Source organism: Ailuropoda melanoleuca, chromosome 2, assembly GCF_002007445.2.
Source record: "Ailuropoda melanoleuca isolate Jingjing chromosome 2, ASM200744v2, whole genome shotgun sequence".
Taxonomy (NCBI): Eukaryota; Metazoa; Chordata; class Mammalia; order Carnivora; family Ursidae; genus Ailuropoda; species Ailuropoda melanoleuca.
Window position 1 is genome coordinate 21,155,492 of NC_048219.1, and position 25,665 is coordinate 21,181,156.

At 41.0% G+C, this 25,665-nt stretch overlaps 1 protein-coding gene and 1 pseudogene across 2 annotated transcripts in view; both read right to left on the reverse strand.

The window, feature by feature from the left end:
- EIF2B3 (eukaryotic translation initiation factor 2B subunit gamma) overlaps positions 1 to 25,665 on the reverse strand; it is a 124,711-nt gene that overhangs the window by 26,479 nt on the left and 72,567 nt on the right. For both annotated transcript variants that reach the window (XM_034651399.1, XM_034651392.1), the window contains exon 6: positions 6,649 to 6,738. In XM_034651399.1, coding sequence (XP_034507290.1) covers positions 6,649 to 6,738 — 90 coding nt within the window. The remainder of the gene's footprint in view (positions 1 to 6,648; positions 6,739 to 25,665) is intronic.
- LOC100478861 lies at positions 7,966 to 10,990 on the reverse strand (annotated as a pseudogene).

The following is a 25,665-nucleotide window of genomic DNA, read 5'->3' on the forward strand; positions in this document are numbered from 1 at the left end:
TATATATATATAATATATTATATATATATATATAAAATGATGAAAAGAAATACACCAAAATGCTCTCAGTTATCACACAGTACAATTACGGGTAATATTTTCTTTTTATATTTTTCGAATTTTCTAAATTCCAGCCATTAGCCATTACTTATTTCTTCTCCTCTTACCTTCTGTGGCATCACTCTCTTGATCTGTTCCTATTTCTGATACCTGTCTCCCCTGAAATATTGGGTGTTTCTTAGTAGTTTTCTTTTTGCCTATGATTTTTCTCATGCTGTTTATCTCCCCAAGACAGATCATCACTTAGTGGCTTCTTTGCTGCTCATTCCCAAATGTGGACCCATAGCAAGACCTCTCTCCTTTACTTTAGTCTCACATTTCCAACCGCTGGATGAACCCTGCCATTTAGATGACCCACAGATACTTTAAACTCAGTGTCTAAAACTGAACCCATCATCATTTTCCCAAACCTCCCCTCACCAACACTGGTAGTAACACTGGTTATCTTGCTTAGTGATATGAAGATTCATTTAGTCACCCAAGCAAGAAATCTAGTAATCACCTGACTCTTCCTTCTTCCTCCATTCTTCACATAACCATTCATCAAACTGCTGATTTTTATGCCCTAAATCTCTTTTCAAAAACTCTCAACTTCTCTCCATCTCTATTGCCACAGCTTAGTCTAAGCCACTGTCATCATTTGCTTGGATTCCTTCAACTGCTTTTAATTGGTCTTCCTCTTGAAACCCGTCCTTCATATTGTAGATAGAATACTCTCTCTTAAGTATAATCTGATCATGTGTCTTATTCCTTCTATCTACCCCTCTATATTGAGGTTTTTCTAAAGTACAAATCTGATCTTATCTCCTTAAATTTAATGCTCAGGATAGTGGTTACTTTTGTGTGCTGTGGGGGATAGTTACTGTCTGGTAGGTAGCAGGAGGAGAGCTCCTGGAAATGTGGTAATGTTCTGTTTCTTGACTAGAATAGTAGCTACAAGGGTGTGTTCGCATTGTGAAAATTTATCAAGCTGTAAGACTGCTCTCAAATGTCATTCTCCTTGGAAGCCTTTCATAACATTTCTAGCTGCTGAACTCTCACAGCAAAGACAATTATATACTGTTTTTTAATCCATATCATTTTTGAATGTAATGCTAGGAAATTAATAGACATCATCTCAAATTCTTACAGTAATCTTCACAGTAGGTATTATTGTCCTTATTTTATAAGTGAGGTAATTAGAGCTTAGATTATCTTTTTTTTTTTCTTTAAAGATTTTATTTATTTATTTGAAAGAAAGAGAGGAAGTGAGGGAGAGAGCACAAGCAGGGTGAAGGGCAGAGGGAGAAGCAGACCCCCCCCCCCCCCCCCCCCCCCCCCCCCGCGGCCCCCTGTTTCTCCCCCCCCCCCTCCTCCTGCCNCAGGTTCATAACCAGAGCCGAAGGCAGACACTTAACCGCTGAGCCACCCAGGCGCCCAGATTAATTACCTTTCTTAAGGTTAATACGGCTTTTATAATTGGCAGAGCTGAAACTTACTCCATACTTATCTCAAAGCCCATGACTCCTTCCACTACACCATAGTAACTAGTATCCTGTTTACTGCAACCATAGCACTTTCCACAGGATTTATAATTTTTTGCTTATTGTTTCAACAGATAGTCATGTAGGAAATGCTAAATAAATATTTATTTGAATAAATGAATGAGTAAATGTGTAAATGACTGTCATCCCTCTAGGCCAGACAGCTGGCAATAATTTCTTCTGTTTTTTTGGACATAGAAACTAGAGATTTCCTTTTTTTTTTTTTTTTTAAGATTTTATTTATTTATTCGACAGAGATAGACACAGTCAGCGAGAGAGGGAACACAAGCAGGGGGAGTGGGAGAGGAAGAAGCAGGCTCATAGTGGAGGAGCCTGATGTGGGGCTTGATCCCATAACGCCGGGATCACGCCCTGAGCTGAAGGCAGACGCTTAACTGCTATGCCACCCAGGCGTCCCAGAAACTAGAGCGTTCCTGATCTGGAATTGTAATGAACTCTAAATATGTTTTTCTATTATTAATATTACTACCATTAAAGATCCAACATTTGAAAAAACATATGATTATTAGTTCTGCTGAAATCTGATATTTTTAGCATTTTGCCTTGGTCTCTTATCAGGTCCTCCTTGTGGCTATAAGCTTCCAGGGAAGGCCTAAAAATGATGCCCATGGCAAAAGGAAACATTTGGCTACTTTTGCATTCTGGTTTTTCTGTCTTTGTAAGCAAATCACGAGGGCAAATCCTTTAAAAGTCTTCCACTTCAGGTCAGTTCTTCAAAATATTAGTTAGGAAAGAGGCAGAACAGGCAACCTACTTTTATAGGGCCTGGAATTCAAGTCTGCAGAGCAGAATATTAAGGGCTTGAGTTTTCTTTCCTCTTCTCTCAGCTCTCACAGCAGAGCAGTAATTGGGACGATAAGGTGATTGCTAAGTTAACTTTGTGCTTTGTTTTCAGGCTTTTTTCCCCCCCTTCAAAGTAAACAGATACAATATGAAATAGGATATAGGAAATTATTTTAGATTAAAAGGTACTGACTTAAAAGCTAGGTATTTGACATATAGTATTGTGTGATACCATTTTCCTTCTTAACAAAAATACTGAAAACTGCTATGGGAATAAATTTTCAATGTTGGTGCTTATGGCTTGAGAAAGATAAACATGTTCACATCCTACAGGCTGGAGAGATTGTATAGGCTTCTGTTAATCCAATAAGCACTCAAAGAATATATCTGGGTATTTATTAAACGTCAGTTGCTTTGAGTTTTTAATAAATTATGGTAAGTCCAACTCATCTTTTAAACATTTAAAAATTTTTTGAAATGTAGTGTATATTAATAAAATACATCTATATTAAATGTACATTTTGATGAGTTTTATCAAATGTATACTACTGTAACCATTACCCCAAATCAAGATACGGAGCATTTTCACCAACAACCCAAATTCCCTTATGCTTTTATTATACTATTATACTACTCTACTCTAATACTACTTACCACATTTTATTGTAATAATATGTTTAACCTGCCCCCCTCTCCTTAAACTGTGAGGAACCTGAAGCAGAAACTTCATGTTTTTATCTTTACCACCAGTAAATGTGGCATCTTATCTTTAGCAACACAGTGACTGACACACAGTAGGTGAACAATTAAAAATTGATTTGAGTTCTTACTGTACACCAACGACTGCTCTCAGCTGCTTTTTTAATTTTATTGTTTTAAGTAGGCTCCACACCCAATGTGGAGCCCAACACGGGGCTTGAACTCATGACCTTGAGATCAGGACCTGAGCTGACATCAAGAGTCGGATGCTTAACCGACTGAGCCACCCAGGCGCCCCTGCTCTCTGCTCTTTACATGTATTTTCAACAACAACCATATGGGTCAAGTACTGTTATTCCTAATTTTCAGATGAGAAAAGTGAGGGTTCAGAAAAGTAGACACCCATCCGAGGTCACACAGCTCAGTTACTAAACTTCTCTTGTTAAAGAGAGTGCAGGTTTTCTTTTCTCCACAGGTTTGCCTCTAGCTCTTCTACTTGGTCAGCTACGGAAATCCTCATCTCTTCCCCCACTACTGATGTTACTGACGTATCTATGACATTACTTCTGTGTCTGAACTATCATCACATCTCTTCTCATCCCGTTCACCAAGCATATATTGAATGCATTAGCAATCCAGGTAGGTATCTAAGCTTAAGAATTTGGATGGAAGACATTAACATGTAAGCAACCGAAAAACAGTAACAACCGCCCCCACCCCCCTCAAAACACAGGCAAGAATGTCGACTTTCACAGGCGACAGACAGCAGGAGACTGCTAAAGTGTCCTTTCTTAAAGCTGTGCCTACCAGGTGTACCTCTTCCCTTCCATCCTTAAAGGAGTCATCATTTCATAACCAGATAATTATAAGCTTCTTACTTACCTTGAAGGAGTCTCTTTCCCATCCAGCATGGTCTGTGTTCTCCTGCCAGGTTGTACCACTGCTCATTCCAAAAGGGACTATTCTGTTTGAAGATCTGTATCTCCCTGTTAAGCTTTCAAAGCCTTCTACATGCTGTTCCCACCAACCTATTCAATCCCATCTCCCACAACTTTAGACAAGACCACCACTATTCCAGCTAGGAATAAAGAGTATCTCTTGAGTACCATTCTAATTTGTCCCGTTGTACCTTTATACTTTTCCTAATACACTGGAATTTATCACTTTTCAATACAATGCCTTTAATCCCAATGACACTGACAGGCAAAGGGTAGATGGGGGGGAATGAAGAGGTAAGGGTCTCTTTAACAGATCCTGAGATGGGGAGGTAGTTTGAGCTGAGGCTCTGTATCATTCTGTATTGCAGCAGGCTCTGGGAAAGTCCCGTTTGGCAGAGCTTCTGGCCACGAGCCACAGAATCACCAAATTAAGGCTTGTCCTCAAGGCACATACCACTGCACTACGCTTGCCAGGTGTGGGAACAGCCAACTGGTGGCCAAATGAGTTACAAAGGAGCCACAGCAGCCAGGATGAAGCTAGCTCTGGTGCAAAACTGTCTACATATCCAGGCACCAAAAGCTAAAATCCCATCTGGTAGTATTAAGGAACACTCTTAGTTGGTTTTTGTTTGTTTGTTTTTAAGTTGTGATAATGGCATTTGTTTAAAAGATAGAAAGACTTTATATTTTACAGATACATATGCAGGGATTTATAGATAATAACAACTGAAATAATTACAGATGAAATTATATCATAATGACTTGCTTTAAAATAATCTGGCATGACAGTGGAGAGATGGGTGGTGGCACATATAAAACAAAACTGTCCACGAACTGATACTTGTTGAAGCTGTGTGATGGATACAGGGGAGTTCGTCCATTACATTACTTTCTCTACTTCTGTATTTGTGTAAAGTTTGCCCTAGTAAGTAGTTAAAATAAAAAAAAATTTCCACCACTATTGCATTCTCTCCCAACACATCACAGGGCCTACACTTCACAGGGCTTCATTTTCACTTGAGAATAAAAAACACGTCCTTAAAGGCCAAGAGTTAACTTCATTTTTGGAATATAGATAGCCCAGACTGGTGACTGGAAAAGAGGTCCCTGAATTAATGTCTAACTTGGTGTAAGTTTCCTTGCTATTTAAAAAGCAAAGTCTCTCGGGGCGCCTGGGTGGCTCAGTCGTTAAGCGTCTGCCTTTGGCTCAGGTCATAATCCCAGCGTTCTGGGATGGAGTCCTGCATCGGGCTCCCTGCTCAGTGGGAAGTCTGCTTCTCCCTCTCCCACTCCCTCTGCTTGTGTTCCCTCTCTCGCTGCCTCTCTGTCAAATAAATTAAAAAAAAAAAACAAAAAAAGCTAAGTCTCTGCAATCTACCCTGGAGCTTAGGCTGCAAAATTCCTGAGGGCAGGGCCCATGTCTGCTTATTTACCATGGATCCCACAGTTGATCTAGGACAATGCCTGCCTCATCACAGGTGCTTAATAAATATTTGTTGATTGAACGATAAAACAGAATAGTAAGTCAGAGAGGAGCAGGGCAACAGGTGTCCTAGGGTGGGGAAATAGAGAAATAACAATCCCTGGAAAAATTTTCCAGGAGTCCAAATGATTTCTTTCACCATTGGTTCTACATGGGTCTTCCTGAGGGGGTTTAGCAGGTGTAGCAGTCAGGGGTGAGGGTTAAGATGCTACAAGACATAGACTGGGCAAGAGGATCACTTCCCCTTCTATTAATATTCCTGTATATATCCAAGTCTATCAACCAAGGCCATGCCAGCATTTAAACTCAGGTTCTCAGACTCTCTTCCTCAGCTGGTCTGAGGAACTTGAGGCTGTGGTACCAGCCTACTTGCTTTCCAGTCCATCAGCGCTATTCAAGGCAGAAACATATTCAGCAGCCATCAAGGGAGACGAGCTGCTCCTCTCCTATCCACACAGTTACCAAATGTTTTCCGACGTGTTCCTCTGAGGACTCTAATTGCATTTACTATAAAAAATCCTTGAGATCAACCTCAGAGGAGGTTTTTTCTGGCAACGCAAGTCCTATGATCTGCTAGACACAATCTATGGGAAGTTACTTAAGGCCCACAATTCTGTTCTCAAAGCAAAATCAGACAAAGTACCAAATTTTGTTTCTCTGTATTCGTGAAAGTCCACTCGGTGAGGTGGACTTTTCCAAAGCTGGAGGAAACTTTTTTCTCCCTCTCCTTGGGTAAGTCTCTGAACCTTTGCTAAGAAGGCCCACCTATAGAATAATTGCCTAGGGGAGGGACACCTGCTTGGAGACGAAACAGCAGTAGAGCTAGGAAGCTCAACCTTGCGGAAGGAAGGAAGAAGAGCCTGAACTGTGCAGAAAGAGGCATCAAAGGTTACTATTAGTTTTATAAAAATATTTTGTTGGTTTATTATAACACAGGCCCCCTAAAATATAAGCAGGGGACTCTGTGATACAAACAAAATAACAGTATGTTGGTAACACGATTTCATTTTTAAAACAAAGGCGAGAATCAACTGTTATTTAAATAAACCAGCTATCTAACATTATCAAGGTTTAAAACTGTTAAATAAGAACCAAGGTAGTTTAAACACTGTGAGTTTGACTCCACCTCCCTCTTTCTTACTTATTTTCCATTAGGAAGTCCACAACGTATTTTTTCAAGCAGTAGAGATGGGCGTCCACAAGGCCTGTGTGGAAATGTATTCTAGGGTGCCTGCAAAAACAATGAGAGAGAAGGGGCTCACAATCAAGTAACATGGGTTCTATCCTATTATTAGATAGTAGGCATTAAAAAGTTTATAACGGTCAAAGCCACGATCCCCACTGGTCTCCCACTCTGGGGAGACCAAGATGGTGGATACCAGTTTTGATCCTACCACAGAAAAGGTCTTCTTTTTATAGAAACCCCACCTCACACTTTATCAGGACTTTAGGGAAACCATCAAATCACTGACAGATCATCTTCTATTCTAGCACAAACTTCTACTCACAATTCTTTTTTTTGTTTTTTTAAAGATTTATTTATTTATTTTAGAGACAGAGGGCGAGCGTTAAGAGTGAGAGCACCGGGCAGGGCAGAGCGAGAGAATCCTGAAGCAGACTCCCTGCTGAGTGCAGAGCCTAACACAGGGCTTGATCCCAGGACTCCGAGGTCATGACCTGAGCTGAAATCAAGAGCAGGCCACTTAACCAACTGAGCCACCCAGGTGCCCCTCACAATTTTTATAACCAACATTTTCCTGCTTTTACTCCAACTGCCCTACTTCCTTCAGGCCATACTTCAGCCATGCTTTCCTCCAGGATTTGGCATGTATTACTTCATTTTCACAGAAGACGTAGGAAAATCCTATGAATACTCACTAACTCCCTACTCTTACGTATTCATCAGGACTTTCCCCAGATACACTTCTTCCAGGAAACCTTCACAGACAACCCAAGTTTCTGCGCCCACAGCACTTGGTGCCCACCTCTATCAGATAAGTTATCATCCCGTAAGTAACAGCCTACTTACTTGGCTCTTTCTCCCGCTAGACTGGGAGTTCCCTGAGGGCAAAGATCTATCTTTACAGCCTTAGCACTTAGCATTATACCTCACACAGAGAAAATGTTTAATAAATAGCTGTTGAATAAACAAACAAATGAATGAATTAGGTCAACTTAAGGCAGCTGCTTAGTTGCTATTTTAGTCTATTTTAGTTTGCTATTTTGGCTTTAGCCTTAAAAAATGCCATGCTTATAATGTCCAAGGTCGTTTTATTTAATAAAAATAGACAGCTGAAGGAGAGAAGGGGAGAAGCAGGTAGAAAAATAGAGATTCCAATCATAACTACTGGTTGTCATCTTTCTTTTACGTTGTGTTACTTGCTTTGACTGGCTTACAGTTTTAAGGAAAACTATTCTCATGGGATCTAGATACCCTAGAAATAATTTATTGAGTAAGTTAGGGTGCACCACCCTGGGCTTCCACTCTTTTGGGAGCTTGGGAGAGGGGAACAACATGCTTCCATAAGAGTAACAGAGTTGTCAGACTTAGGATCCCACACTCATAACCTGCTCCCCTGCCCCCACAAGCCAATTAATGCATACAGTGAGGATGAAGAAAGTAGAAAGTACTTCCCAATTTTTAGGTTCTTGAATACTAAGAAGTTCTTGAGGAAATAGAATTTTACAAATGTGAATGTTGTTACTTTCTGGTACCAGGGTTTTATCTGAAGTCCACATCGTAGGGGCGCCTGGGTGGCTCAGTCGGTTAAAGTGTCTGCCCCGGGCTCAGGTCATGATCTCAAGGTTCTGGGATTGAGCCCCACATTGGGCTCCATGCTCAGTGGGGAGTCTGCTTCTCCCTCTGCCATCTGCACCCAGGCCCTGCTCACACTCTCTCTTTCTCTCTCTCAAATAAATAAAATCTTAAAAAAAAAATGAAGTCCACACCCTGATAATCCTCTCCCTTGACCTAACCAATTTGGAAAGTTACACTCTCCTGTTCAGTCCCTTTGTTTACAAATTCCTTGAATCATTCAACACACTCTATCTATCCTCATAACTACCTCACAAGGTAGATATATAACTCTTATTTTTATAGCTGAGGTCAACTTGTATTATACAATCAGGAAAAGAATAACTTAAGAGTTTGAATAAATAGGGTGCCTGGGTGGCTCAGTTGGTTTAGAGTCTGCCTTAGACTGAGGTCATGATCTTGGCATTGGGCTCCCTGCTCAGTGGGGAGCCTGCTTCTCCTTCTGCCCCTCCTCCTGCTCGTGATCTCTCTCTCTCAAATAAATAAAAACTTTTTTAAAAAAAGATTTTGTTTATTTATTTGACAGAGAAGAGAGACAGCCAGCGAGAGAGGGAACACAAGCAGGGGGAGTGGGAGAGGAAGAAGCAGGCTACCAGCAGAGGAGCCTGATGTGGGGCTCGATCCCAGAACGCCGGGATCACGCCCTGAGCTGAAGGCAGACGCTTAACGACTGCGCCACCCAGGCACCCCATATGTATTTATTTCTAAAGATTATTTATTTATTTGCCAGAGAGAGTGCTAGAGAAAAGAGAGAGTGCACAGGCATCCCGAAGATTTACTTATTTATTTGAGAGAGAGAGAACACACAGGAGGGGAGGGGCAGAAGGAGAGAACCTTAAAAGCAGATTCCCCGCTGAGTGCGGAGCCCAACACAGGGGCTAGGTCTCATGACCCTGAGATCATGACCTGAGCTGAAATTAAGAGTTGACACTTAACCGACTGAGCCGCCCAGGCACCCCTAGGCTGGTTATCTTTGCCTTAAACATAATTATAAATTTAAAAGTTCCCTTCTGGGACGTCTGGGTGGCTCAGTTGGTTAAGTGTCTTGCTTTGGCTTGAGTCATGATCCCAGGGTCCTGGGATTGAGAGTCCCATATCGGGCTCCCTGCTCAGCAGGGAGTCTGCTTCTCCCTCTGCCCCCCCCTCACGCTCTCTCTCAAATAAATAAATAAATAAAATCTTTAAAAAGTAAATAAAAGTTCCCTTTTGTTAGAAGGGAAGAAGATAACTGGACATTCTCAATGCTCCACTTTGAAGTGATACTTGCCTCAGCTTCTTAAAAAAGAAGTTTTGAAAGTTATATACATAGGTTTCACTTAAGTTACGCAGCAGGCTTTTCTTTCTTTCTTTCTTTTTTTTTTAAGATTTCATTCATTTATTTGACACAGAGAGAGAGAGAGAGCACAAGCAGGGGCAGAGGGAGAGGGAGAAGCAGACTCCCCACTGAGCAGGGAGCCTGACGCAGGGCTCGATCCCAGGACCCTGGGATCAAGACCCAAGCAGAAGAAAGACATTTAAATGACTGAGCCACCCAGGCGCTCCTGCAGCAGTCTTTTCTTATTATTGTCCCAGATTTTGTATAATGACGATCTCTGTCACCAAACCAAGTATGGTATTTCACGACTATAAGAATGATAATCGCTAGCAAAAGGATAACAGCAGCCAAAGCCATGATGGCTTTTATTTTGCATCCATGACACCACATTTCCTTTGAAGTTGTTTGGACCTGTTGCTGATAGCAGTTGCATTATCCAATAAGCTTTTTATATCACATAGAGGATGGAGAGAAGAATTAAATGACGTAACAGGATTCTTTTATCTTTGTAATTTTTTTTGCATGACAGCAATAATTTCATCCACTTGATTCTGAACATGCTTAATTTCATAATTAATAGGTCCAAATCCTGGTCCAGATGGTCCCCTTAAAAAAAAAGTCCTCTCCTTCATCTGAATCATCTTCCAAAAGATTTCTCCTTTCACTTTTCACAGCACCAGTGACATCACCATCATTTAGGTGGTGCTTGGACTTGGGAGGCATGCTTTTTACTCAAGAAGTACTCTTCTGTTTCCCAGCAGAATAAGTATTCACCACCTGGTCTTCCGGGGAGCTCTAGGCAGTTTTTCAGGGTGGGCAGCATTGGGAGGGCAGGGGAAGGAGTGGGGAGTGCAGGAAGAAAGCAGGGAAGGGAAACAGTGGGCGCAGACCTGGTGCCCATTCTGTGGCAGCTGCATGCCTAATCATTACAGTTTAAAAGAAACTAGAGACCAAGGTTGCTCAGAAGTAGCTATTTATAATTCCATCTATAATTCTAATGAGACAGACTTTGGGGTAAGCACCTGTTGCAGAACTACCTGGTAGCTACTTTATAGGAAGGCACTTACTTGCCAGATAACCCCAAATGCCCGATCTTGGCGGCACTGTAAGTGGCAGCAGTGACAGACTGGTGATCATCAGGTGTGCGTATGGAGTTCCAAACCAAAGGTCGGCCTGCAGCAGAATGGCTATGGCACCGTTGGTGCTCAGGCCCCAACCAGGAGAAGCAGTTGTGTTGAAATGAAAGCCCTAGACTCAAAGTAGCAGACAGAGACTTCCAGAGCTGGAAGAGTTCTTTAGAGTTCTAAGGGCTGCTCCTCATTGTACTGATAGAAAAACAAAAGCAGGGGCGCCTGGGTGGCACAGCGGTTAAGCGTCTGCCTTCGGTTCAGGGCGTGATCCTGGCGTTCTGGGATCGAACCCCACATCAGGCTCCTCTGCTGTGAGCCTGCTTCTTCCTCTCCCACTCCCCTGCCTGAGTTCCCTCTCTCGCTGGCTGTCTCTATCTCTGTCGAATAAATAAATAAATAAATAAAATCTTAAAAAAAAAAAAAAGAAAAACAAAAGGAAATTTATTCTAAGTGTACAACAAATGAATGGCAAGCACAGAATGCTATGGAAGCATGTAACAAGGGCCCTTGCCCAGGCTGGGAGATGATGGGAAACTTCCCTTTAAGCTTAGACTTGAAGGATGAGTAGGAGTTAGCCAGGCGAAAGGGGTGGAGAAAGTGAGATGGGAACCCTGGCAGAGAAAACAGTAGTTGCCAAGATGTTGAGGCAGACTGGTGAGTGTGAGGAACTAAACGTGCTCTGTACTGATAAAGCACACGAAACAAGATGCGGAGAGGCACGAGATGAAGCTAGAGGTGAGGCCACATTAATGACTTTGATCTTTAGTCTAAAGGAAGTAGATCTCGGGTGCCTGGCTGGCTCAGTCGGTAGAGCATGTGAATCTTGATTCTGGGGTTGTGAACTCAAGCCCCACACTGGGCACAGAACTTACTTAAAAATAAATAAATAAAGGAAGTAGGTCTCAGGTTACATGTAGAGGTAAAGGGAGAGGTACAGAAAACAGAATCATCTCCTACGTCTCTAGCATATTCAGTATCTTGAGACTACAGAAAACTTATATTCTATAAATGATATCATTGACTTAATAGCAAACTAAATCAAAGTTAAAAGGCAGCTTGGTGTAGCACTGGGCTGAAAGTCAGGGTTCTTGACTTCATCTTGCTATCACATATGGCACAATCCTTCTTCATGCCAGGTTCTTTGTTAGGAAACGAAGTATTGCCCTTCAAAGTTCCAGAGTTGTGTAGAGGTGCTTCAGGAAACTACAGGAAACCCGAATCAGAATAACCCCATGTTCTATGTTTTATGTCTTAGGCTTCTACGTAAGATTTCACTTGAAGAAAACGTTCCACTGCCTAAAGAGAACACTGGAAAATGATTGCAATTTTTAATTTAATTTAATTTAATTTAAATTTTTAAATAGATTTTTATTTATTTATTTGACAGAGATAGAGACAGCCAGCAAGAAAGGGAACACAAGCAGGGGAAGTGGGAGAGGAAGAAGCAGGCTCATAGCAGAGGAGCCTGATGTGGGGCTCGATCCCATAATGCTGGGATCACGCCCTGAGCCAAAGGCAGACGCTTAACCGCTATGCCACCCAGGTGCCCTGCAATTTTTAATTTTAGATAATACATTAATTAATTAATTTTATTCAACAAATGTGGAGATTGATCATACTACCTACCTACTGCAGAATCATTAGGATGATGAGAAATGACTCAAAATTCATTGCACTGTACTTGTCATACATTAGGCACTCATTAATTGATAACTATTATTGTTATTTTCATGGGCCAAGTACTGTGCTTGGTAAACAGGAACACAGAGTTGAAATAAACAGATGTTGCCCTTAGGAGCTCACAATCTAGTGGGGAAGACTACATGTTAAAAAACATTTTATAGTATAATGTGCTATACATAATAATGTAGGGAGCTGGTACAGAAGAGGATGCAATGAGCTGTCTAAGACAGTAGGAATATGATCGGGTTTCACAGGGATGGATGAAGCTGGTTGGCTCTGAAAGATGAGGAGAATCTTGCTAGGCAGGTGAAGTAGGAAAAAGATATTTTAATTGAAGGGCTAGTGTCAACAAAGGCAAAGAGGTATGAAAAAAATTCCAGGATACAATGATAAAGGTTCAAGCTGGAGAGGCAGCCAGAGGTCTGATCCTGAAAAGCCTTCTATGATGCTTAGATGTCATATTAAAGCATTTGGGTTGGGGTGCCTGGGTGGCTTAGTCGGTTAAGCATCCAACTCTTGATTTCAGTTCGGGTCTTGATCTCAGGGTTATGAGTTCTAGCCCCGTGTTTAAAAAAAAAAAAAAAAGCATTTGGATTTTGTTTCTTAGGTGATAGAAAACCATCGGAAAGTTACTGTTTTATGGAAATACATAATATGATATAATGGCTTTGTATGTATTACCTAAGCTGGGCTGGAATTAGGTTATGCAAAATTCTCTTCTCTGAGTGGTTCTGAGGTAGCGGAGGCCACAGAGATATTTTATGTGACATTTAAAAGGTAGAAATAAAGCTACAGCCACATTTGTAATGTTCTAAAGGTCAACAGATGGTGGCACGTACTGTGGCAACTTGCTCATGATGTCACTGATACGCTAGCTCACCTAGAAGGCATGGAACAATACCCAGACTTACAGATCCTCCAGACTCTATCAGATATCTTCCCTCAGCTTCTCTTGAGTCCTGAGCCAAGTACTGTGTAGTTCTGTGCTGAAGGATGCCAGCTTCCCCTGCAGGTCACCCATAGCAATGAGGCTGAAGGTCGTGAGAGATGTACGTGGGTTTCAGTTTGTCCTTGTGGGTCGCTGTTTGCTCTTGCTCCTGTCCACATCCAGCTTTCCTTTCTGACTGATGGTCTGGCAATCTCCCTCTGAACACTAGACACAGAAGCAATAGCATGCATACACTGCTCTACCAGTTTCCACAATTAAGTAATAAATCCTTATTCTATATCACTCATAGCAGTTCTATTTCTCTGACTGATATAAAAATTGCTGCCAGAACTGGTCCTGGAGAGGAGCGTCTAGGCTGGCTCAGTTGGCAGAGCACGCAACTCTTGATCTCAGGGTGGTTGAGTTCAAGCCCCACACTGAGCATGGAGCCTCGTTAAAAAATAAAAATAAAAAGGAAGTGGTCCTGGAAGATCAGAACCTTAAGGGTGGGTTTCTGAATTGATTTTGTATTACCTACAGTTAGTTCTCTGATTTGATTAGGTTTGTTTGTTTATTTACTTATTTGTCAGAGAGAGAGAATGGGAGGGAGAGAGAGGGAGTGCAAGCGCACAAGCAGAAGGAGCAGCAGGCAGAGGGAGAAGTAGGCTCCCCGCTGAGCAGAGAGTCTGATGCGGGACTCAATCCCAGAACCCTGGGATCATGACCTGAGCCAAAGGCAGACGCTTAACTGACTGAGCCACCCAGGTGACCCATTTTATTTTTTATTTATTAAGTAATCTCTACTGCCAACATGGGGCTCAAACTCATGACCCCAAGATCTGCAGTCTCATGCTCTACTGACTGAGCCAGCCAGGCGCCCTGGTTCGGTTTAAAGGTCTTTCAACTGATTGGATGACCCCCACCCAGGAGAGTCTCCCTCACTTAAAATCAAGAGATTTTTTTTTAATATTAGCCACATCTACAAAATACTTACAGAATAACACCTAGATTAACATTTAATTGAAAAACTGGGAACTAGAGCCTAGCCAAATTGATTTATAAAAATAACTATCACATAGACCGATGAGAACCTGCATCTAACGTTAACACAGGAGTCAGCAAAGCCTTCCTAGACAGGATCACACAGCCACTCACCCTCCCTGTCACCCCACTCATCCTCCCTGTCACATCCCAGCCCAGAATGCTGGAACCTGCTGAGGTCTGGAATGTCCATGATCCTTCCCAAGATGTGTTCTAGATAGCAATCTGCACAGCCCCACTGACAAAGGGCTCCTACTTAAAGATAAGCCCAGGAAAGAGAGCTGTCTCTCCAGTTAATTCTTCTAAGCTGCCTGGTCCATTATGTATGAAGAATTTAATAAACAAGGTTTAAACACCCTATAAAAACTGGGTGAAAGNCACTCTATAGAAACTGGGTGAAAACTGACATATTAATTTGCGCTCCACTCAGTCCCCCTGACCTAGCTAATATGACCTTTTAGCAGGTCTGCCTTTCAGTCCTCAATTCTTCCAGGACACAAAGCAGTATTCCTACTGGCTTCAGATCCCAGTTTCAAGCTGATTATGTAGATGGCCAGAGGCAAGAGACCAGTTAAGGATCACTCGGGGGTTCATTTCTCAAAGCTTGGTTCCAGCTTTTGCATGGCTAGAGTTATAACAAATTCAAAAGTTATTACAAGCCAACCTGCTCAGGCACTCCCCACTCTTTGAGGTTCAACAGTTGAGTAAAAAAATTTCTCCTAAGTGACAAATATGTGCTAGGTACAGAATTGTGTTAGGTCTATAATACCGAATGAAACACAGATCTAAACTAGTAATCACTATTTTTTTGTAAACCTTTAAAGACTTCCCTTTGCTTATATTGAATGCTTTCATATTATATTCTATGCTTCAGAGAAGCTAAGTGACCTAGTTATTTTGCTTTCTGTTCTCTGTGCCTTTGCTCATGTGGTTCCTTCTGGAATGACTGCCTCTACCCACCTGTACCCACTACTCCTAAAATATATAAATCCTTAAAGCTCTAGCCTCAAATGTCATTTTCTTCTTAAAATTTTTCCTGATTCTCCTAATCTAGTGAGTTTCCCCCCCTTCTAAATACTTACAAAATTTCATCAGAAAAATCTCTTACAGTACTCATGTACTATTCCACATGGTGTGTAACTACCACCTCTTTCCGGGAAGGAGGATTTGAGACTAGATCATCATATCAGCATAATGTCCAGAACAGTCCCTTATAAGGCAAGCACAAAATAATACTTATTCAATGTCCTCAAAGAGTATACATTCTGATAAGAGATACAGACTCATTAAAAACAAATGTTGGGAGACTTTGGGAAAGTCCCGATGAGTTTGGGTGTACTTCAGAATATTCCTGATAGGTCCAGGGGAGTTGGCAAGTTTAGGTGCACAGCAGGGAATGGGAAGATGGGGCAGGAATGGGATGAACTGCTGAATAAGACAGCTAGTCCCACTATAGCAGTTATGCCTCTGACAGGGTAGCAGCTGAGGATCTCCTTCTCTCAACCCCGCTCTCACATAGCAGCTTTAGAGAGACAGGCTGGATGGACCCTTGAGGGCTGCCTAACATGAAAAATCACTCGTATAACCTTAACGTGTTCTCAGTTTTTCCAAATTAAAATATCCTTTTTCAAGCCTCCCTTCTCCCTTTGGTCCTTTCTCTCTCCTATCTTTCACAGCCAAATTTCTCAAAAGCATTGTCCAATGTGCTACCACCGTTTCATCATCTTCCACTCTCCCCACTTCAATAAGATGGCTTCCATTTTAGTAAAACACAGTGACCATTTTTAAATTATGATCTTATCTAACCATCTAACCTCATATCGACACTGCTGCAACTTCTTCCCTCTGGCTCCTGTAATGTTATGTTCTCTTGGTTTTCCTTTTCTCTTCCTCTCTCTGCTCTAAGTTTCCTTTGGAAGCTCATGATGTTCTTTTTTTTTTTTTTTAAACCAATTTTTTTTTTTTTAAGATTTTATTTATTTATTTGACAGAGACAGCCAGCGAGAGAGGGAACACAAGCAGGGGGAGTGGGAGAGGAAGAAGCAGGCTCTTAGTGGAGGAGCCTGATGTGGGGCTCGAACCCAGAACGCTGGGATCACGCCCTGAGCTGAAGGCAGATGCTTAACCACTGCGCTACCCCGGCGCCCCTGGAAGCTCATGATCTTCTAGCTGGCCCAAGCTTGTTCTTAACTCTCTTTTCTTCTCTTCCTAAGTGATTTCACCCATGTCCATGTCATTAGTCACCATCTATATATCAATGATTACAAATTTTTATCTTAGGCACAGTCCTATCCTCTGAGCTCCAAGTATATGTATAAAACCTCTCACTGACACCTTTACCTGGGTATCTTAAAAGCACCTCAAATTCAGCATACCCCAAACTGAACTTTGGATCTTACCTCCACAAACTGAGCGCTCCCATCTCATTATCTATCCTGTTGCTCAAACCAGAAATGTGAGTCATTCCTGACACTTTTCTACATCTTAGTCCCAAGGTTCAATCACACACACCAAGTCCTCAGTTTTTACCTGCTAAATCCTTCCCTAATGTACCCACTTTTCTCCATCCCCACTGTCAGTATCCTAGTTTAAACTGCCATTATTTCTCATTTGGATTACTACAATACCCTCCCTTATCTGGTCTCTCTATACCCTCTTACCAAATGCCTATCCATTCTTCACACTACATCCAGAGTTATCTTTTCAAAAGGCAAATCTGATCATGTCATTCTCCTACTTTTTTTTTTTTTTTTAAGATTTTATTTATTTATTTGACAGAGACAGCCAGCGAGAGAGGGAACACAAGCAGGGGGCGTGGAAGAGGAAGAAGCAGGCTCCTAGCGGAGGAGCCTGATGTGGGGCTCGATCCCAGGATGCTGGGATCACGCCCTGAGCCGACGGCAGATGCTTAACGACTGCGCCACCCAGGCGCCCCATGTCATTCTCCTACTTAAAACCTTTTGGTAGTAAGGACTGTAGTAGATCATTTTCAAAATGATTCAAAATTATTCCCCTCCCTGTATTCACATCCCGTTGTAAAGTGACTTTGCAGCAACTCCCATCAAGAGGTAGAGTTTATTTTCCCATACCATGACTTTGGGCTGGACTTGTGACTGCTTTGGCCAAAAGAATGTGGTAGGAATGATGGTGTTTCAGCCCTTTCCCCAATATACAAAATTAAAGGGTCTCACTCAATTCTACCCATAAAAATTCCATGCCAGAATACCTTCAAATACAAGATGACACTCTGGATCTATTAATGTCCTCTTCCAACAAATTCACTGGGTTCTTACTGTATGTTAGGCCATGTATTAGATACTAGGGTTACAAAGACAAAAATACAATTATTGTCTTCATATAACTTATAGTCCAAAGTAATAAAGGATTATAGACATTATCTAGAAATCTCTACAGTATACAGGAGATCACAAAGGAAAAAGTCAATTTTGCCTAGTAAACAGAGGGTCAGGAGAAGTTTCATGGAGAAGTAATGTATGAACTTAGTCTTGAAAGAAGAGCAGACATTTAGCCAGGGAGAGAAGGGTAACTGGCTGAAGGAATGCTAGAAAACAAAAGGACAGAGGTGTGAAAAACAACTACAAGCACTCCCCATTGCTATAGGGTAGAATGCTGAGTAGGGGTTGCAGTGGGGAATGGTGAGATATAAGGCTGAAAGGGGATGCATGGTTAGACGACTAAGGGCCTTTAAGAATTTGTGCTTTATTTTACAAGCTATGTGTTTACAGGTGTAGAGGGAAAGTAACGGTAGAAAGCAAAGTTGAACATTTGGGAGAGTGCGAGAAAAACTCATAGAGCAAAGTTCCAGGGGAAACAGAGGAGAATGGGGTAAAAGGCATAAGTGAAGGGATCAGGAAACTTCTTCCTCTAAGCCTGGAAAAAAGAAAGTGAAAGTGGGTCTAAATAAAGAAAAAATTATGGGTAGGGGTAGTATGCTGGGGAAATCAATATCTGTTAGCCAGGATTTTCTTGCAGGAAGAGGAGGCAAGTAATTTCTAAGATAGGAAGGTGGTGATGGTTGAGAATAACTGCTAAGAGAAAAGGAAGGTTTGGCCCAGGAGAAGTGTAAGAATGCAGAGTGTAAGAATGCAGAGCAGCTAAGATTGGAACCATGAATTTACAGTGATGCCAATTTACAACACTGCATAATATTTTTCCTGAAGACCTGAATAAAACAGATGTAGGAACAGACAAAATAGATGTTAGAGTAATCCAAATTGAGGGTTATCAGGGCAGATGTAGCAAAAAGACAGAGTGAGGATATGGAGGGAAATGCCTGAAGTCACACACCACAGGGTCTAGACTAGATGAAGAAGGAAATGAGGGAGAGAAAGAGGAAAAAGAGAAAGAGGGAGAGAGCGAGGGAGGGAATCGAGGAACTGAAAGGTATATAGAGATTGAAATGAAGGAAACAGATTTCTAGGTAAGGATGGCAGATTAAACACAGGCATTAAGCCCTATTCCTTTTTTAAAGATTTTTAAAATTTGTTTGAGAGAGAGAGAGAGAGCACATGAGCAGCGGGGAGGGGCAGAGGGAAAGGGAGAAGCAGACTCCCTGCAGAGCAGGGACTCAGCCAATGTGGGGTGTAGGGCTTGGGGCTCGATCCCAGGATCCCAGAATCCTAAGATCCCAAGATTCCAGGACCACGACCTGAACCGAAGGCAGATGCTTAACCAACTGAGCCACCCAGGCGCCCCAGCCCTGTTCCTTTTGGAAAGCGCATTAAAGTGACAGTAAAGGGTTTCTGTTGTTGTCCTCATTGTTTTTTGAAAGGGTATAAACTCCAAGGACAAAGATGAGGAGAGGAGAGTGAAACAATTTGGAAGCTGGAAAGCAGAAGGATGGTGGTGGGGGATTCAGCACATCTAAGAAAGCTGAATCCCAAGCCAGCCATAGGAAAAGCTGAGGTGCAGCCTGATTTGTCCTGCAGAAGCCCTGAAATGGTCAGGAACACACAGCACAGCTTTTACCCACCTGGAAAGGAGACTGGAAGATTTTTCTCTCAAGTCTGTGGCCAGTTCAAAAGAAAAGGCTTAAGGATACAGACATGAGAGTTCTTTTACAAATAACCTACCTATATCACTTTATAGATGTGGGAGTTAAAAGTAAAGAGGAATAAGAAAAAGAGTCTCAATGCCTAGGCTGGTCAAAATACCCTTGGGAAAGTTTCTTGATTCTGATGTCCACGAATCCCTCTGCAACCCTCCCCACAAAAATTAGAGAAGTACTTTAGGAACNGCTGCAAATTAGAGAAGTACTTTAGGAACTATGGCTGGTTAGTAGCATTGGGGATACTAATTTAGATAAATAGTATTTCAAGACTTTCCATACCTTTGGGAAAATAATCAAGAGCATAAACCCATTTCTCATTATCTGGAGTCCCAGAAATATAGATCTGGCCATGCATGATCATTGAGGTTTTGACTTAAGTCCTTTTCTTCCCAGATATACATGTCTAAACTTAAACAAGACGAATGTGTAAACATTTATTCCATTTTAAAAGATATCCTTTAGAAGCTTGTTTTAATATTATCATTACCCTTCCAGTAAAAAACCTTGACTAGTACTCAAAAGAAAACAACATAACNTTTTATTTTTATTTTATTTTATTTTTTTTTAAGATTTTATTTATTTATTTGACAGAGACAGAGACAGCCGGCGAGAGAGGGAACACAAGCAGGGGGAGTGGGAGAGGAAGAAGCAGGCTCCTAGCAGNACACTGGAGAAAAGCTACATGACTTTCTTATTAAATATTTGGCACAAACACCTTTTACTTATGAATTATTAAAAACACATGTCTTTCAGAAATAAAACAGGAATTTTAGAGCTGGGGTGGGGGGTGTCTTTAAAGAAAAACTAAGCCAATTTCAGTTAGGGAAACTGAGGTTTAGAGAAGCAAAGTTACTTGTTCAAGGTCATATAGCTGGTTTGTCTCAAAACTAAATTCCAAAAACTCTCGACTTTAATTTCCAGTACATGTTCTTTCTACCAGCAACACACTCTTCCACTACTTGTAATGCCTAAGTCACGAACGCATCAATGTGACATGTAGGAAAGGTGTTGTGCTGTCTTCAAATCTACTGAGATTGTAGAGTTGGTGGCACTGGAGTGAAGTTGCCAGCACCGTCTGATGACTAAACAGCTTGCTGGTGAGCCTGCTGTGTACCTGACTATAGGGATAGCAGGAATCCTGCTCCAGCAAATGTCTTATAATATTTCCCTTTCCAGAACCAAATATGCCAGAGGTCCTCAAAATGGAACACTCTCTTTGCAATCAAGGAAACACTTCATTTTCTCTCAGAAACGGAGAAAACAAAGGAGATGTACATTCCATTAGCACTGTTTCTTTCTCCTACAAGCAGTAGGAAAAGTTAGAAAACTTTAAAACAAGAGGTTTCAGGCTCTCCTATATACACAAAGGCCTTTTCCAAGATAACTTTGGTATCTGCCCAATAGAAACTAGCCCCCGCCTTTGGAAATTCAGTTAAAAAAAAAAAAAAAGATAGGAAGTATCGTATTCTCATATTCAAAAGTGCTTGAAAATCTGAATTTAATTAGTTTTTACCCACCATCTCACTGAGGCCAGGAGGAGCACAATACTCCAGAGGGTCGTAGGAATGGGGGCAAGAACATTTTTACTGCTCATTTATCTAGCCAGCTGCCCTATTATAACTACAAACCAAAGATCCTGAATCATTGGAGCGCAGATTACAAGTTAGAAGACTGGAGGGAAAAAAATCTGCCAACAACCAAAAATGTAATCTAGCTCTAGGAAACCGTGTTAATGGTGTTAATGACCCCAGTGCTTACCCAAGGCCCCCAACTCAGCAGCTAAGAGGGAAAAATACATCACCATCTGCTCTTCATTTTCACCTTACGTCTGGCTATTTGCTTTTTCTTTGCTCCTATCATGCCCAAACCTTGCTCTCTTTGGCAGAGACCAGTAGGATGAGGCATTTACTAACAGTCCACCATATGGAGCCATCAGCTAGTTCCCAGGGAGGTGAAAGAGAAAGCAGGAGACAGTCTCCACCCTCTAGTTGTAATGACAGAAACATATGACTAGCTTCTAAGAACTTAATGTCTTAGCCTGCCAACTCTAATATAGAGCAAAGCATAAACATCAGTGCTTGATGGATGTATAATGAGTCAGGTCCCTTGTTTCACATAATAATAGATAATCACAGTTAGTTCTTTCTGCATTCCAAAGGACACAGTCCCTTGACTCTTTGGAGTCTTGTGAATTTAGCAAAGCAACACTGTGATAACTCTGTTAAGTCTTATACCTTAAATCTCTCCTGCATACTGCTGTCAGATTATCTTTCCAGAATCCTGAATGTGAATAATTTCCCTTCTCAAAAAGTCTTCAGTAATTCCCCAGTGTTCAAGGTCCTCTGTTATCCTACCAACTTAACTTCCCAGCCTTATCTCCTAGTATTCCCCAACAGGGACCCTCAATTTGGGTCAGACTGTACTTAAACAAATCTTGCATACCCTCTCTCCACACATATGCTCATAGGATTCTCCTCACACAGGATCCAGCTTCCTACGTCCCTTTCCATACCTGATCTATATCCATCCTTCAGGTTCAAATTATTCTTTTACATTTTCTTGACCACCTTAGCCCCTAGGGACTGAGACCTCCTCTAACTGAGACCTCCTCTAAATTCTTAGAACACTGCTGGCCATAATTGTTCAGTATCCAAATTGTTTGTTAACTTTTTTTTTTTTTTTAAAGATTTATTTATTTTAGAGAAAGAGAGAGAGAGCATTTGAGCATGAGCATGTGAGTGGGGGGAGGAGCAGAGGGAGAGAATCTTCAAGCAGATTCCCCGCTGAGCATGGAGCCCACTGACACGGAACCTGATCTCATGACCCATGATAATGACCTGAGCCGAAACCAAGAGCCGGACGCTCAACCGCTCAACTGACTGAGCCACCCAGACACCCCTGTTTGTTAGCCTTTTGTATGCATAATCTTATCTTCCACTGAGGTGAATAAATTCTTTGAGATAGTCTCCTGACTCAAGGATCCCCTTAAATACTAAAACAGTGATTTGACCAGAGGAGGAAACTTGATAAACATTTGCCGGCTGAACAATGTGTTTCTGAAAAATAGAAAGGATGAGCTAATGCAAAAGGCCCAGCTTTATCTTTAATTAGATAAAGGATATGAAACAAACCCTTCTTCCTTTGGCTTCCAGCATCATTATTTGAAATACAGGTAACTGGACTAAATGACATTCTAGCTGTGGCAGTCTATGATATGATCTTACAACTAAGATCATATTTTCAATGCATTAAGAGATATTATTCAATTTTATCTTATGGTGAGCTTTTCTAAAATACAAAGAACACTTGTTTCCTAAAAATTTGATTTTGATAAATGAACTTAGAAAAAAAAGAAAAAATCCATATCAAACCCCTTCTTTTTTTTATAGAAATAATTCCAGATCCAGTCAGCTATATCCTAACTAAGAAATAAGCTGTGTTGGGGAGCCTGGGTGGCACAGCGGTTAAGCGTCTGCCTTTGGCTCAGGGCGTGATCCCGGCGTTATGGGATCGAGCCCCACATCAGGCTCCTCCGCTGGGAGCCTGCTTCTTCCTCTCCCACTCCCCCTGCTTGTGTTCCCTCTCTCGCTGGCTGTCTCTATCTCTGTCGAATAAATAAATAAAATCTTAAAAAAAAAAATAAGCTGTGTTAACAAGGTACCATCGTAGCTATTCTTTATAGAGAAAAAAAAGAAGAACTCCAGTGGGGCTGGCAAACTACAGCCTGCCAGTTGGATGGCCCTGATGTCTGTTTTTGTAGATAAAGTTTTACTGGAACACAGCCACGCTCATTTGTTACATATCTTAGGATGCTTTTGTGCTAAAACAGCAGAGTTGAATAAATGTAACACCATATGGTCTGCAAAGTCTAAAATATTTACAATTTACCCTTACAGAAAAAGTCTGCCAATCCTTGTTTTATACCATAATATTCATCACAAAGTGCCAAAGCCCTAGATTACAGACCCTTAATCACAGCTGGTCACTACATGATTTCCCACTAATTTGTTTAACAAATATTTATTGGGACTTTTTATTTCTAACTAAATTTTCATTCAATTTCCTCGTCTGTAAAATGGCATATGATAGTATCTACTTCATAGGGTTATTGTAAGGATTATATAAAGCCTTTAACACAATGCCTGACACAAAATTTGAAAAATGATAGCAACTATCATCATCATTACCACCACCACCACCTCCATCATCCTTGCCTGATGTCCTAGGAAAAACAGGCTCTCTCTGATGGCCATGACCCCCTAAGTGAAAGGAGAGAACCCTGGCCTCCCTGAGGCTTGACTTCATACTTAGGAAAGAGCTTTATTTTGACAGCACTCAAATTAGCCACAAAAAAATAGGGAATGTTCTTTTGATACAAAATGGCAGTTGGCCCCACAAGTCCTCTGACACCAGATACATCAAGAAGCCAATATCTTTTTCAGAGTTTATCAGGAAAACAAATACGATTTGAATTTACGAACACCTCTCTTGAGACATTAGAGCTTGTTTGCAGCCCCGAACTCGAGCAACATTGTAAGACAACATGAAATTAAATGATGCTATTGACTTATCACTACCTCTTAAATCAACCATCTACCCAAATTTGGTAACAAACCAATTTTCTCACTTGTGAGAACAATAATTTTTAAAAAGCCGAACAGCCTAAAAAATTTGTATAGTTTTTTTATAATTCAATCCAACAAGTAAATGGTGGGAGACTACTTTTCTCTGTGTTGGTCATACCTCTCCAATATGCACAGAAGTTGTCTGAGGAAGTAAGTATGTTTTATGTTCTTTTGGGGATCCTTCAAAATTCTGAATAATGAAATCTAAATAATTCATTGGTAGAAAAAAAGATGATTTAAAATCAAGTGCCAACAGCAAGTGATAAATAATGGATACCTAAAATGTGATGTATATCCATACAACAGAATATTATTCAACAATAAAAAGGAACGAGGTACTGACATAAGCTACAATACAAATAAACCTTGGAAACATTATGCTAAGTGAAAGTAACCAGCCACAAAAGTCCATATATTATGATTATATTTATATGAAATGTCCAGAATAGGCAAATATATGTAGATATAAAGTAGATTAGGTTGCCTAGGGTGGGAGGGGAGGACTGGAGAAAAATAGGGAGTGACTTAATGGGTATTGAGTTTCNTTTCTCACTTGTGAGAACAATAATTTTTTTTTTTTTTAAAGATTTTATTTATTTATTCGACAGAGACAGAGACAGCCAGCCAGAGAGGGAACACAAGCAGGGGGAGTGGGAGAGGAAGAAGCAGGCTCACAGCAGAAGAGCCCGATGTGGGGCTCGATCCCACAACGCCAGGACCACGCCCCGAGCCGAAGGCAGACGCTTAACCGCTGTGCCACCCAGGCGCCCCGAGAACAATAATTTTTAAAAAGCCGAACAGCCTAAAAAATTTGTATAGTTTTTTTATAATTCAATCCAACAAGTAAATGGTGGGAGACTACTTTTCTCTATGTTGGTCATACCTCTCCAATATGCACAGAAGTTGTCTGAGGAAGTAAGTATGTTTTATGTTCTTTTGGGGATCCTTCAAAATTCTGAATAATGAAATCTAAATAATTCATTGGTAGAAAAAAAGATGATTTAAAATCAAGTGCCAACAGCAAGTGATAAATAATGGATACCTAAAATGTGATGTATATCCATACAACAGAATATTATTCAACAATAAAAAGGAACGAGGTACTGACATAAGCTACAATACAAATAAACCTTGGAAACATTATGCTAAGTGAAAGTAACCAGCCACAAAAGTCCATATATTATGATTATATTTATATGAAATGTCCAGAATAGGCAAATATATGTAGATATAAAGTAGATTAGGTTGCCTAGGGTGGGAGGGGAGGACTGGAGAAAAATAGGGAGTGACTTAATGGGTATTGAGTTTCCTATTGGGGTAGTAAAAACGCTCTAAAAAACTGATTGTGGTGATGGTTGTACAACTCTATGAATATATTAAAAACCACTGAACTGTCACTTTAAGTGGGTGAATTGTATGTTTAGAGCTCCATAAAGCTGTTATATTTTAAAAAAGAAAAAACAGGGGCACCTGGGTAGCTGTCAGCTAAGCGTCCAACTCTTGATTTAGACTCAGGTAATGATCAAAGGTTTGTGAGATCCAGCCCTGTC